Here is a 14,398-nt window from a genome sequence, read left to right on the forward strand (position 1 = left end):
TGTTGAGCAGCGAGATGGGGCGATGTGAACCACACTCCGTTCTGTCTTTCCCTGGTTTCGGTAAAAGGGTTATGAATGCCTCTGTTAGCGTCTGTGGCAGGGCCTCATTATCCATTGAGTCATTGAACATTTCTAAGATGAGCGGAGTTAATTTGGTTGAGAATTTTTTGTAGAATTCGATGGGGTATCCATCAGGGCCCGGGGCCTTACTACTTTGCATAGCTGTGATTGCATTATAAATGTCGGTGTCTTGGAAGGGTAGTTCAAGTTCTGCTTTATGAACAGGGTTGATAACAGGGGCATTTAAATTTGTGAAGAAATGTTGCATATTGGTATCATCATTGGGTGCCTCAGAAGTGTACAATTTGGAATAAAATGCCCTAAAAGTCTCATTGATTTCGAGGGGGTCAGTTGTAAGCTCCCCATTTTCTCTTTTAATTTGTGGAATCTGTTGGTCAGAGGATTTACATTTTAATTGATGCGCTAACATTCTACCAGCCTTTTCCCCATGCTCATAAACAAAGCCTCGTGATTTCAGCAGCATACGTTCTGTCTTATCGGATGTTAATAACTCGTATTTGGCTTTGAGATTCAGCTTATTTTTGTAAAGCTCCGGGGTGGGAGAGTCAGAGTATTGATGATCTATGTCAATCATTGAGTTGAGAAGTTGCTCCTGTTCTTGCCTCCTAGCTTTGTTCAGCCTAGATGTGTATGCAATAATGTCCCCCCTTATTACTACTTTAAGGGTCTGCCAGAGCAGGGAGGGAGAAACAGTGTCGTCCCTATTGGTTTCCAAGAAATTGTCTATGGCAGTTGAAATCATTTGGCAGAATTCTTTATCTGTTAGTAGTGTGGTATCAAGTCTCCATGGAGCGCGGTCAGAGTAGTTAAGTGGGAAGGACAGATCCAATAGTACTGGGGCATGGTCAGATTCAATTATGGTTGAATATTCTACGTTTTTGACAAAGGGAAGTAGTGTTCTGTCTATAAAGAAGTAATCAATTCTGCTATACGAATGGTGGACGTGTGAAAAAAACGAGAATTTTTTATCGTGAGGAAATTGGAAGCGCCATGGATCGACACATCCAATTTGGTCCATGAACGCTGACAACATTTTAGCTAGGGATGTCCCGATCCCACTTTTTCACTACCGATACCGATACCGATACCTGGGCTTCGGGTATCGGCGATACCGATACCGATCCGATATTTGTATACATTTTTTGACCCCTGAATATTATATATATATATATATATTTTTTCTTCCTAACACCAGGGGAGCCACCCCTCCTAAATTTCGTTGTTTGGTACCTGTACTGTAGCAATGACAATAAAGACCATTCATTCATTCAAATACCTCCCCAGTATATAGTCCACACCAACAACAGTTAAATTAAAGACTGCCAGCCTTTATTAAAGCAACAAAAATAGTACTCTGCAGTACTCAGTGACCGTATGTCAATATTTTTTTTTAAATAATGTTACTTTTCATTTGCACCTGATGCTGGCCCATTAGGGGTAACTTATAACTAATGCCCTCGATATTTTGATGTTTTACTTTCAGACGAGCCTTGTCTGTGCCATCTTAAAGCCACTATTCTCTGTTCAACGATAGTAACCCCCTTGACGCTTGATCTGCACCTGATGCTGGCCCTAGAGGGCAGATTATGACGTCAGTTTTATTTTTTAACACTTTCTGTGTAACAAGCATACATTTCTCTACTCTTTCTCTTTTCTTGAACTGAATTGGTGCTTTGTGCTTCAGGTCCTGTGGAGACAACTTTCCCTGGTCATGCTTGCTGTGTCCCTAGGCACATCCATGACCATGTAGTGTCTAGTCTCGTGGTTCCAACCATGGAGGTAGAAAATCGGTGGACAGGCTTATTGTAATGCATGGAATCGAATGAGGAATATAAAAACACACGACGTCCTTCGATTTCTGCCTCAACCAGCCTCGGTGTGAACCCGTGCCAACCCCCTGCACGCTGGTCTCAACAAGTCTCTGTTGGCAGGAACTGGCAGGGGAGCTTTTTTGGCGCTTGTCAGTTTCACGTTTTAGTATATCCTCAATTTAAGCCCAATCCTTTCCACAGCCACAGGCTGCTCTCTCTACTTAACTCCTCAGAGAAGCTAAATCCTGCTCCACCACATTTACCAGTTGTCAAGGACATCGGCTACTTGAATCGTACATTAAATCTTTTGATCTGTGTTTTATTTCGGTAACTACAGTGGGGAGAACAAGTATTTGATACACTGCTGATTTTGCAGGTTTTCCCACTTAGAAAGAATGTAGAGGTCTGTAATTTTTATCATAGGTACACTTCAACTGTGAGAGACGGAATCTAAAACAAAAATCCAGAAAATCACATTGTATGACTTTTAAATAATTAATTTGCATTTTATTGTATGAAATAAGTATTTGATCACCTACCAACCAGTAATAATTCCAGCTCTCACAGACCTGTTAGTTTTTCTTTAAGAAGCCCTCCTATTCTCCACTCATTACCTGTATTAACTGCACCAGTTTGAACTCGTTACCTTTATAAAAGACACACTCCACACACTCAATCAATCAGACCCCAACCTCTCCACAATGGGCAAGACCAAAGAGCTTTTTTTTATTTTTATTATTTATTTTTTGGCTGTGAGAGTCAATTTATTTAAGCCCGCTGATTTAGGTGAATTTACCCTTGAACGTGTCACCTTAACCATCAACGCAACAATTGCCCCCCCTGAGAGATTTGGCAGGAGCCGCCACTGATGCCCTCATCTCTCTCTGAAGATCCCTCCTTGAGCAGGGGATCCAATCCAGGATTGAGGGGGGCGATGGTCTCTGATTAATCCAGTTTGAGTCCTGTTGGAAGGCCTGATGTGGACTCCCCTGTGTGTGGCAGTCTGTCCTGCGATCCTTGCTGAATGGTTGATGCCACCTTGTCCACTTCTATGCCATATTGGGTATCTACGGCTGATGATCGCTCAAGCTTGGCATGTTCAGGCTGGGTGCTATCCCTTTTCTTGTCATTAGAGGGCAGGCTGCCCCTGTCTGCCTGGGCCCTGGTGGTCTTCCTTAGTGCATTGCCCTTCATCATAGCCAACAGGTGGTCCAACATGATGCAGCCCTCCTCCTGGACTGGGGGGGCTTTACGAATTATTTTTCCGTTCTCCCCCCTCGGTCTCTTGGCGTCATCCTCCTCTTGCTGTTTCTTCCTCTTCTCTGCCTTGATGGCCTGCTCTCTCCAGGTCTGGTTTTCCTTGATTGCTTTAAGGAAGAGTCCTCTGAAGGTCTTGATGGTGTTGAACAGCTCCTCTAGTGAGAGGCGGGACGTGTCCTCACACAGATACTCTGCTAGCTCTTCCTTCTTCTTTTTGATGGAGGCAAAGAGCTCCTGCAGCTTCTCACAGGCCTCCAGGTTCCCCTTCATAGCAGTGAGATACTGCTGCTTGATATCCTCCTGAGAAGAAGAGGACACTTTTTTCTCAGAACCCTTCAACCGTTTGACCAGTGAGCTCGACTCTGCCTGAATAGAATCCACATTTATTCTAGCAGCCTTTTCACAGATCTCTAGATCATCCGGAAGGTTCAGCAAGTCAGCATGGGTTTTCTCCGCCTCCTCCAGGATGTGATGGAGCAATGTGATACGGGACTTGTTGGCTTTGGTATCTGTGAGCTTCAGCAAGGTGCTGATCTTGAAGCCATCTGCATTGCCTATGTGACTCCCATAGTTGAGGAAGTTTCCAATGTCAAGTATGAGCTTGCAGAAACTTGGAAGGCGGGTGCTCTCCTTCAAACTCTCACAGGCTGCGTCCAGCAGCTCAGCTTTGGGTTGCAGCATCTTTAACACAGAAGGGGTCTCCTCACAGAGAAGCATGCACTCGATCCTCATGGTGTAGCATGAAACTGATAGGAGCTCGAGGTAGAACCGATCCACACCGGCCAGCTTCTCTATCTCCCCTTGGTATGACTTGAGGTTCTCAATCTCATGTTTCTCCGGCAGTAACGTCTGCATCTGTTTCAGCACCTCGACGTCAAACTTGGAACGGTCCCCATTTTGGATCATAGCTACAAAGTCTTTATGTGAGCATCTGAACTGCTTCAAGAATATGTTCAAATCTAGATTTTTCTTGGCATCAATGAAGGATATCTCTTTGGGCTCTCGTTTGACCGTAGTGTTGGTACTTTTGGCCTTTGAGTCAGTCACTGGCAGACAGAAGAGCTCCTCAATGCTGGAGTAGTCAGGTTCCAGGGAATCAGACTGCACTGACGACCACATGGATTGGCTTTCAGACACCACTCTGGAGGGCAGCTTCTGCCAGTTGAGCTTCTTCATGCGCAGTGTGGGACAGCGGCTGGCCTTGGGGAGAGGAGCGTTCTGGGGCACAATAATACCTCCTCCAATACCTGGGGGAGGGGGTGGTGGGGGAGGGGGGCCCATACCAGGCAGGGGAGGGGGAGGTGGGGGGCCCATACCAGGCAGGGGAGGGGGAGGTGGGGGGCCCATACCAGGCAGGGGAGGGGGAGGAGGTGGACCTCCCTGCCCCATCCCTGGTAGAGGTGGTGGAGGAGGAGGTGGCATCCCAGGTAAAGGAGGAGGTGGTGGGGGTGCACCATAAGTGGTGCCTGGCAGGGGTGGGGGTGGGGGAGGAGGAGGGTTTGGGGTAGCAGCAGGAAGTGGAGGGGGAGGAGGGGGAGGAGGGGGAGTTACGGAAGCCATGTCTGATTGGTTGGTTGTGCTGCCGAGCAAGTCTGTCTGGATTGCCCTGTTGGTGGTCTTGGTCTTGGGACTGGCTGAGATCTGTTGTCTCTTGGAAGAGAGCAGGCGCTCCATCAAACGTTCAGCGGAGTCCATTTGTGAGTCGTGGGCCAGCAGAGTGGCACGGACAGCCAGGGCCTCCAGGGTCAGCCACACGTCTCCCCGTCCTGGAGCCACCAGCAGCAGAGCCTGCAGGATGGACAGCAGCTGGACAGAGGCTGGGGAGCTGCTCACTTTGGTGAGGAGGGAGGTGAAGACCTCCTGGTGACTGCTCATGTCGATGCCTCCGTACACCCTCTCCATCTCCTCCGCATCCTCGGCCATGGAATCCTCAAAGGCCTCACACTGGATGTTCAGGTCCAGGTCCTCAGTCTCCCTGTTACATAAACACACATGCACATATGCACGCACACGCACACACAACATAGGTATTGATGTTTGGGAAATCTTACAGAAAGTGACTGTGACTGTTGTTCCACCAACATTTGATTAGCATTTAATGCATCCCACACCTACCTCAGCATTGGCAGTATATCCAAAACTGGAAAATACATAATTAAGATGAATCCCAGTACTTTCAATATCTCAATATCTCTATATTATCTCAATGGCCAATGCACACAGTGTTTTTGTAGCACTGTCAAATGTTGCAAATGTTGTAATAGTTTCTTATTGCATCACAATGGGACAATTGGAAAAACTTCAACATTCTAAATTGCCTGACACAGAAGAGCTTGCCTTGAAAACGCCTTGTCTAATGGTTTCTATTTTATTTTTTAAAATAATTTTTTTACTTTCTTTTTATTGAGATGTTACAGATATACAAAAATAATACTTTTCAGTTTTGGTTTGTTTTTACACAAAACACAAACATGTCCCAACCCCCCCCCCCCCCCCCCCCCCCCACAAAATCCCAAGTGGTGCATCCCAGGACGAAGGATATAAATAAACAACAATAAATAATAATAATAATAATAATAACAGTGGTGATAGGTAATGAAGACAGTACAGGTAAGTAATCAAAGAGATAAAGAGAAATAAAGTGCAATTCATTTGTAAGTGAGGATAGATGAGATGGTCGTGTTGGTCTGTGATACCATGTCTGTTATGATTGTAATATGTCCCTCTCTAGAACGAGATGATGTATCTCTAGGGGTTTATCCTGATAAATAGATTCACAACATATGTCATCACTCAGCATCCAGCGCACTTGCATTGTCAGGGAGGGTTTTTAGTTTGTTGAAATAGGATATTATTGGGTTCCAGGTGAAATAAAAGCGGTCTTTGGACCCCCTAAGTGTATATTTAATCTTTTCAAGTTTCAAGTGAAGCATAAGGTCAGTCAACCATAAGGAGGAATTCGGTGGTTTGGGGGATGTCCAACAAAGCAAAATCCTCCGTCGAGCAAGTAGAGTGGCAAATGCCACAATGTCTTTATGCTTGTTAATAATCTGTTGGTCAGTTGGCGCTATGCCAAAGATAGCTGAGTAGGCGTTAGGTTGCAGGTTCAGATCTAGTGCCTGTGAGAGGGTCCTGAAAACTGCTGACCACTAATCAAATAATAAGGGACATGACCAAAACATGTGTGTTAGCGTTGCCGGAGCGTTATGACATCTGCTACAATTCTCATCCACGTCAGGATAGATTCTGGCTAGCCTAGATTTGGAAAGGTGAATTCGGTGCAAGACCTTAAATTGGATTACGCCTAGTCTAGCACATGATGTGCTCCCGTTAACTCTCGTCAGAGCCTCAGTCCAGGAGTCATCGGGTATTACGTCCCCTAGCTCCTCCTGCCATTTCTCTTTAATTTTGTGGAGGGAAGTGTCTCCGAGGGATGATATGCTAGAGTAAATACTTGATATTAGGCCTTTTAGATTGGGAGGAATTTGGAGGATATCATCTATAGCAGAAGGTTGTGGTGCATTTGGGAAGTTTGGATCCAAACTTTTAATGAAATGTCGGACCTGGAGGTATCGAAAATAACTTGAGCGGGGAAGGTTGAATTTTTGAGAGAGGTGATTAAAGGTCGAGAAGACGCCCTCAGTATAGAGATCTTTAAATTTGGAGAGACCGAGTCTTTTCCATAAGGCGAAAGCATTGTCTATTCTGGCGGGGACAAAAAGGTGGTTATTGCAGATAGGGGCTAGGTTGGAGAAATCTTTTAAACCAAAGTGGCGTCGAAATTGTGACCATATTCGTAATGTATTAACAACAACAGGGTTAGAGGTGTAGTGTGGGGGCAGATAGAGGGAGTTTGGAGGTAATCAAGGCGGAGAGGGATGTTGAAAGACATGACTCATTTTCTATTTCGCACCAAGACGGCTGTGGTGAATGGACCCAGTATATGATTTTCTGAATATTGGCAGCCCAGTGATAATAAAGCAAATTTGGTAGGCCCAGTCCGCCCTGGGACCGATGTCGCTGTAGAAGTCTTTTCTGTATTCTAGGGACTTTACCCCCCCCAAATGAAAGATGATATGGACTTATCTATGGACGAGAAGAAGGACTTTGGGAGGAATATAGGGAGACATTGGAAAAGGTAGAGGAATCGGGGTAGAACGTTCATCTTAATGCTTAATACAGTTGATCTTCCCTGCCAGTGATAAATTAATGGACCTCCATTTCTGTAAATCATCTTTTAATTTATTAACAAGGGGCGTGAAGTTTTTTTCATGTAGTTTAGAGAAGGACCGTGTAATATTAATTCCCAAATATTTGAAGCCAGATTTAGACAAATGGAAGGGCAAGTCACATTGTGGGATTGCGAGATCTAGGTTGTTCACTGGAAAACATTCGCTCTTAGTGAGGTTGATCTTGTATCCCGAAAAGCTACCAAATCTATGCAGCATCTGAACTATATGGGAAATGCATTGCACCGGTTCAGATACATACAACAGTAAGTCGTCGGCATATAGCGCCACCTTGTGTTCCTTCCCCCATCTAGAAATTCCATTTATTATTGGAGAAGATTTTAACATGATAGACAGAGGTTCGATGGCGAATGAGAATAGGAGTGGGCTCAGCGGGCACCCCTGGCGTGTCCCTCTCGACAATGAGAAAAATGTGGAGCGTTTCCCGTTCGTAACTACCGATGCCTTAGGACAGGGGTCGGCAATAGGCGGCCCGTGGGCCATTGCTGGCCCGTCACCAATAATATTTGGCCCAGCAGATTATTTTGAGAATCCACTTTTTATTTTTTATTTTTTTTATTTTTTTATAATAATATCGGACCGACAGTCCCACATATAGCGCCTATAATGTCCGAATAGAGAATCGAACTCCACCTGAATAATGCTTATTGTACTTTTATCCATGTTGAGAGTGAATGACACAGGGACAGACAATCAGGCAGCAAGGTGCACCGAAGCGCACTGACGCTGAACCCCTCAGAGTGAATCATAAGCAGGTGGACAACGCGTCACGGTGCTGAAATAGCCGACATACCGTGTGTGGTTTGAACAAAATAACACGAGCTCAGTAAGCCATTCAAACGTAATGTTTACGTATATGTGACTGCAACACACATATGAACAGTAACAACGCAAATTCTGTTTAATTTTCTGAAAAACATTGAAAACAAAATCGGCGCAAACAAAAAGCATCTCCCATCGGTCAGTATTTGCTTGATATCTGGTGATATTGACGTCACTTTAATCCACAGGCAGTTCTCAAGGTTTTTATGCATCCATCGATTCCTCTCGTGCGTCTTTATCGCATTCATTGACGAAAAGGACGACTCGCGTATAGAAAGGGAACATTGTGAGCACGGAAAATGTCTCTCACAACGGCTTTGCATTGATGAAACCAGGTAGGATGAACGTATAGTTCGCTGTCCATTCTTCTTTAAATGCCCTGTTTCCACCGTCAACTTTCCTCTTTAGACCTTTGGAGAGTGACATTATGTTTCTCTTGCTAGCAGGTTAAATGTTTGGCTAACTTCACCCGGCACGCAAACAACCAATCCAATAATAATAATGTGACCTTGTCTGGGAGGAGGGGGGAATAATTATCAGAATGAAACTGTTACATAATTATTAGAATAAGTTAGGCTACGCTACATCGTCAGTCCACACATTTATTATTCAAAAATATGGAAAAGTGTGAAACTACGTTTCAACGTTGTTGAGAATCACAACACAAACTCGCTAATCAAGCCAAAATACTGCAACATAATGGATTGGACAGCTACCTAGTTAACTAGAACACTACTTTACATTGTTAGCAGGTTCACAAAACAAGCTGTGTTAGTTGACTAGCGATGTGTACAGTCGAAAGAAAAGTCAAAGCATTAGAACGTGTCACATTTTAAAACAATCAATTACTTAAATTAGCCTTTGATTATGTTCGGGCCCGCCATCTAGTGGCTCAAAAAAAAATTGGCCCGAGGCCAAACCTAATTGCCGACCCCTGCCTTAGGAGATGAGTATAGTAGTCTGATCCATGCAATAAAAGTGGGTCCAAAGCCAAAAGCTTTCAGACATTCAAATAAGTACGCCCACTCCACTCTGTCAAAAGCCTTCTCCGCATCCAGGGAGAGAACCACCTCAGGTACCTCCTCGGACGTAGGAGAATGTACGACATTTAGAAGGTTTCGGATGTTAGAGAATGAGTGGCGGCCCAGCATGAAGCCAGTTTGATCAGGGGAGATCACCTCGTCTGTGACGGACTCTAGACGCCGGGCGAGTGCTTTAGCTAATATCTTGACATCGCTGTTGAGCAGCGAGATGGGGCGATGTGAACCACACTCCGTTCTGTCTTTCCCTGGTTTCGGTAAAAGGGTTATGAATGCCTCTGTTAGCGTCTGTGGCAGGGCCTCATTATCCATTGAGTCATTGAACATTTCTAAGATGAGCGGAGTTAATTTGGTTGAGAATTTTTTGTAGAATTCGATGGGGTATCCATCAGGGCCCGGGGCCTTACTACTTTGCATAGCTGTGATTGCATTATAAATGTCGGTGTCTTGGAAGGGTAGTTCAAGTTCTGCTTTATGAACAGGGTTGATAACAGGGGCATTTAAATTTGTGAAGAAATGTTGCATATTGGTATCATCATTGGGTGCCTCAGAAGTGTACAATTTGGAATAAAATGCCCTAAAAGTCTCATTGATTTCGAGGGGGTCAGTTGTAAGCTCCCCATTTTCTCTTTTAATTTGTGGAATCTGTTGGTCAGAGGATTTACATTTTAATTGATGCGCTAACATTCTACCAGCCTTTTCCCCATGCTCATAAACAAAGCCTCGTGATTTCAGCAGCATACGTTCTGTCTTATCGGATGTTAATAACTCGTATTTGGCTTTGAGATTCAGCTTATTTTTGTAAAGCTCCGGGGTGGGAGAGTCAGAGTATTGATGATCTATGTCAATCATTGAGTTGAGAAGTTGCTCCTGTTCTTGCCTCCTAGCTTTGTTCAGCCTAGATGTGTATGCAATAATGTCCCCCCTTATTACTACTTTAAGGGTCTGCCAGAGCAGGGAGGGAGAAACAGTGTCGTCCCTATTGGTTTCCAAGAAATTGTCTATGGCAGTTGAAATCATTTGGCAGAATTCTTTATCTGTTAGTAGTGTGGTATCAAGTCTCCATGGAGCGCGGTCAGAGTAGTTAAGTGGGAAGGACAGATCCAATAGTACTGGGGCATGGTCAGATTCAATTATGGTTGAATATTCTACGTTTTTGACAAAGGGAAGTAGTGTTCTGTCTATAAAGAAGTAATCAATTCTGCTATACGAATGGTGGACGTGTGAAAAAAACGAGAATTTTTTATCGTGAGGAAATTGGAAGCGCCATGGATCGACACATCCAATTTGGTCCATGAACGCTGACAACATTTTAGCTAGGGATGTCCCGATCCCACTTTTTCACTACCGATACCGATACCGATACCTGGGCTTCGGGTATCGGCGATACCGATACCGATCCGATATTTGTATACATTTTTTGACCCCTGAATATTATATATATATATATTTTTTTTTTCTTCCTAACACCAGGGGAGCCACCCCTCCTAAATTTCGTTGTTTGGTACCTGTACTGTAGCAATGACAATAAAGACCATTCATTCATTCAAATACCTCCCCAGTATATAGTCCACACCAACAACAGTTAAATTAAAGACTGCCAGCCTTTATTAAAGCAACAAAAATAGTACTCTGCAGTACTCAGTGACCGTATGTCAATATTTTTTTTTAAATAATGTTACTTTTCATTTGCACCTGATGCTGGCCCATTAGGGGTAACTTATAACTAATGCCCTCGATATTTTGATGTTTTACTTTCAGACGAGCCTTGTCTGTGCCATCTTAAAGCCACTATTCTCTGTTCAACGATAGTAACCCCCTTGACGCTTGATCTGCACCTGATGCTGGCCCTAGAGGGCAGATTATGACGTCAGTTTTATTTTTTAACACTTTCTGTGTAACAAGCATACATTTCTCTACTCTTTCTCTTTTCTTGAACTGAATTGGTGCTTTGTGCTTCAGGTCCTGTGGAGACAACTTTCCCTGGTCATGCTTGCTGTGTCCCTAGGCACATCCATGACCATGTAGTGTCTAGTCTCGTGGTTCCAACCATGGAGGTAGAAAATCGGTGGACAGGCTTATTGTAATGCATGGAATCGAATGAGGAATATAAAAACACACGACGTCCTTCGATTTCTGCCTCAACCAGCCTCGGTGTGAACCCGTGCCAACCCCCTGCACGCTGGTCTCAACAAGTCTCTGTTGGCAGGAACTGGCAGGGGAGCTTTTTTGGCGCTTGTCAGTTTCACGTTTTAGTGTATCCTCAATTTAAGCCCAATCCTTTCCACAGCCACAGGCTGCTCTCTCTACTTAACTCCTCAGAGAAGCTAAATCCTGCTCCACCACATTTACCAGTTGTCAAGGACATCGGCTACTTGAATCGTACATTAAATCTTTTGATCTGTGTTTTATTTCGGTAACTACAGTGGGGAGAACAAGTATTTGATACACTGCTGATTTTGCAGGTTTTCCCACTTAGAAAGAATGTAGAGGTCTGTAATTTTTATCATAGGTACACTTCAACTGTGAGAGACGGAATCTAAAACAAAAATCCAGAAAATCACATTGTATGACTTTTAAATAATTAATTTGCATTTTATTGTATGAAATAAGTATTTGATCACCTACCAACCAGTAATAATTCCAGCTCTCACAGACCTGTTAGTTTTTCTTTAAGAAGCCCTCCTATTCTCCACTCATTACCTGTATTAACTGCACCAGTTTGAACTCGTTACCTTTATAAAAGACACACTCCACACACTCAATCAATCAGACCCCAACCTCTCCACAATGGGCAAGACCAAAGAGCTTTTTTTTATTTTTATTATTTATTTTTTGGCTGTGAGAGTCAATTTATTTAAGCCCGCTGATTTAGGTGAATTTACCCTTGAACGTGTCACCTTAACCATCAACGCAACAATTGCCCCCCCTGAGAGATTTGGCAGGAGCCGCCACTGATGCCCTCATCTCTCTCTGAAGATCCCTCCTTGAGCAGGGGATCCAATCCAGGATTGAGGGGGGCGATGGTCTCTGATTAATCCAGTTTGAGTCCTGTTGGAAGGCCTGATGTGGACTCCCCTGTGTGTGGCAGTCTGTCCTGCGATCCTTGCTGAATGGTTGATGCCACCTTGTCCACTTCTATGCCATATTGGGTATCTACGGCTGATGATCGCTCAAGCTTGGCATGTTCAGGCTGGGTGCTATCCCTTTTCTTGTCATTAGAGGGCAGGCTGCCCCTGTCTGCCTGGGCCCTGGTGGTCTTCCTTAGTGCATTGCCCTTCATCATAGCCAACAGGTGGTCCAACATGATGCAGCCCTCCTCCTGGACTGGGGGGGCTTTACGAATTATTTTTCCGTTCTCCCCCCTCGGTCTCTTGGCGTCATCCTCCTCTTGCTGTTTCTTCCTCTTCTCTGCCTTGATGGCCTGCTCTCTCCAGGTCTGGTTTTCCTTGATTGCTTTAAGGAAGAGTCCTCTGAAGGTCTTGATGGTGTTGAACAGCTCCTCTAGTGAGAGGCGGGACGTGTCCTCACACAGATACTCTGCTAGCTCTTCCTTCTTCTTTTTGATGGAGGCAAAGAGCTCCTGCAGCTTCTCACAGGCCTCCAGGTTCCCCTTCATAGCAGTGAGATACTGCTGCTTGATATCCTCCTGAGAAGAAGAGGACACTTTTTTCTCAGAACCCTTCAACCGTTTGACCAGTGAGCTCGACTCTGCCTGAATAGAATCCACATTTATTCTAGCAGCCTTTTCACAGATCTCTAGATCATCCGGAAGGTTCAGCAAGTCAGCATGGGTTTTCTCCGCCTCCTCCAGGATGTGATGGAGCAATGTGATACGGGACTTGTTGGCTTTGGTATCTGTGAGCTTCAGCAAGGTGCTGATCTTGAAGCCATCTGCATTGCCTATGTGACTCCCATAGTTGAGGAAGTTTCCAATGTCAAGTATGAGCTTGCAGAAACTTGGAAGGCGGGTGCTCTCCTTCAAACTCTCACAGGCTGCGTCCAGCAGCTCAGCTTTGGGTTGCAGCATCTTTAACACAGAAGGGGTCTCCTCACAGAGAAGCATGCACTCGATCCTCATGGTGTAGCATGAAACTGATAGGAGCTCGAGGTAGAACCGATCCACACCGGCCAGCTTCTCTATCTCCCCTTGGTATGACTTGAGGTTCTCAATCTCATGTTTCTCCGGCAGTAACGTCTGCATCTGTTTCAGCACCTCGACGTCAAACTTGGAACGGTCCCCATTTTGGATCATAGCTACAAAGTCTTTATGTGAGCATCTGAACTGCTTCAAGAATATGTTCAAATCTAGATTTTTCTTGGCATCAATGAAGGATATCTCTTTGGGCTCTCGTTTGACCGTAGTGTTGGTACTTTTGGCCTTTGAGTCAGTCACTGGCAGACAGAAGAGCTCCTCAATGCTGGAGTAGTCAGGTTCCAGGGAATCAGACTGCACTGACGACCACATGGATTGGCTTTCAGACACCACTCTGGAGGGCAGCTTCTGCCAGTTGAGCTTCTTCATGCGCAGTGTGGGACAGCGGCTGGCCTTGGGGAGAGGAGCGTTCTGGGGCACAATAATACCTCCTCCAATACCTGGGGGAGGGGGTGGTGGGGGAGGGGGGCCCATACCAGGCAGGGGAGGGGGAGGTGGGGGGCCCATACCAGGCAGGGGAGGGGGAGGTGGGGGGCCCATACCAGGCAGGGGAGGGGGAGGAGGTGGACCTCCCTGCCCCATCCCTGGTAGAGGTGGTGGAGGAGGAGGTGGCATCCCAGGTAAAGGAGGAGGTGGTGGGGGTGCACCATAAGTGGTGCCTGGCAGGGGTGGGGGTGGGGGAGGAGGAGGGTTTGGGGTAGCAGCAGGAAGTGGAGGGGGAGGAGGGGGAGGAGGGGGAGTTACGGAAGCCATGTCTGATTGGTTGGTTGTGCTGCCGAGCAAGTCTGTCTGGATTGCCCTGTTGGTGGTCTTGGTCTTGGGACTGGCTGAGATCTGTTGTCTCTTGGAAGAGAGCAGGCGCTCCATCAAACGTTCAGCGGAGTCCATTTGTGAGTCGTGGGCCAGCAGAGTGGCACGGACAGCCAGGGCCTCCAGGGTCAGCCACACGTCTCCCCGTCCTGGAGCCACCAGCAGCAG

The 14,398-nt window shown here is 45.5% G+C and overlaps 1 protein-coding gene across 1 annotated transcript; it reads right to left on the bottom strand.

Annotated features, from left to right (window-relative positions):
• Window positions 1–1,605: 1,605 nt before the first annotated feature.
• Window positions 1,606–14,173, bottom strand: LOC308167870 (uncharacterized protein; the record flags this gene model as incomplete). Its single annotated transcript, XM_080542348.1, has 3 exons — window positions 1,606–1,653; window positions 3,183–4,618; window positions 12,541–14,173. 3 exons carry the CDS (start codon window positions 14,171–14,173, stop codon window positions 1,606–1,608), a joined length of 3,117 nt encoding a protein of 1,038 aa, XP_080398474.1.
• Between the last annotated feature and the right edge of the window lie 225 nt (window positions 14,174–14,398).

The sequence above is a fragment of the Nansenia antarctica genome, assembly GCF_963989245.1.
Source record: "Nansenia antarctica genome assembly, chromosome: 11".
Taxonomy (NCBI): domain Eukaryota; kingdom Metazoa; phylum Chordata; class Actinopteri; order Argentiniformes; family Microstomatidae; genus Nansenia; species Nansenia antarctica.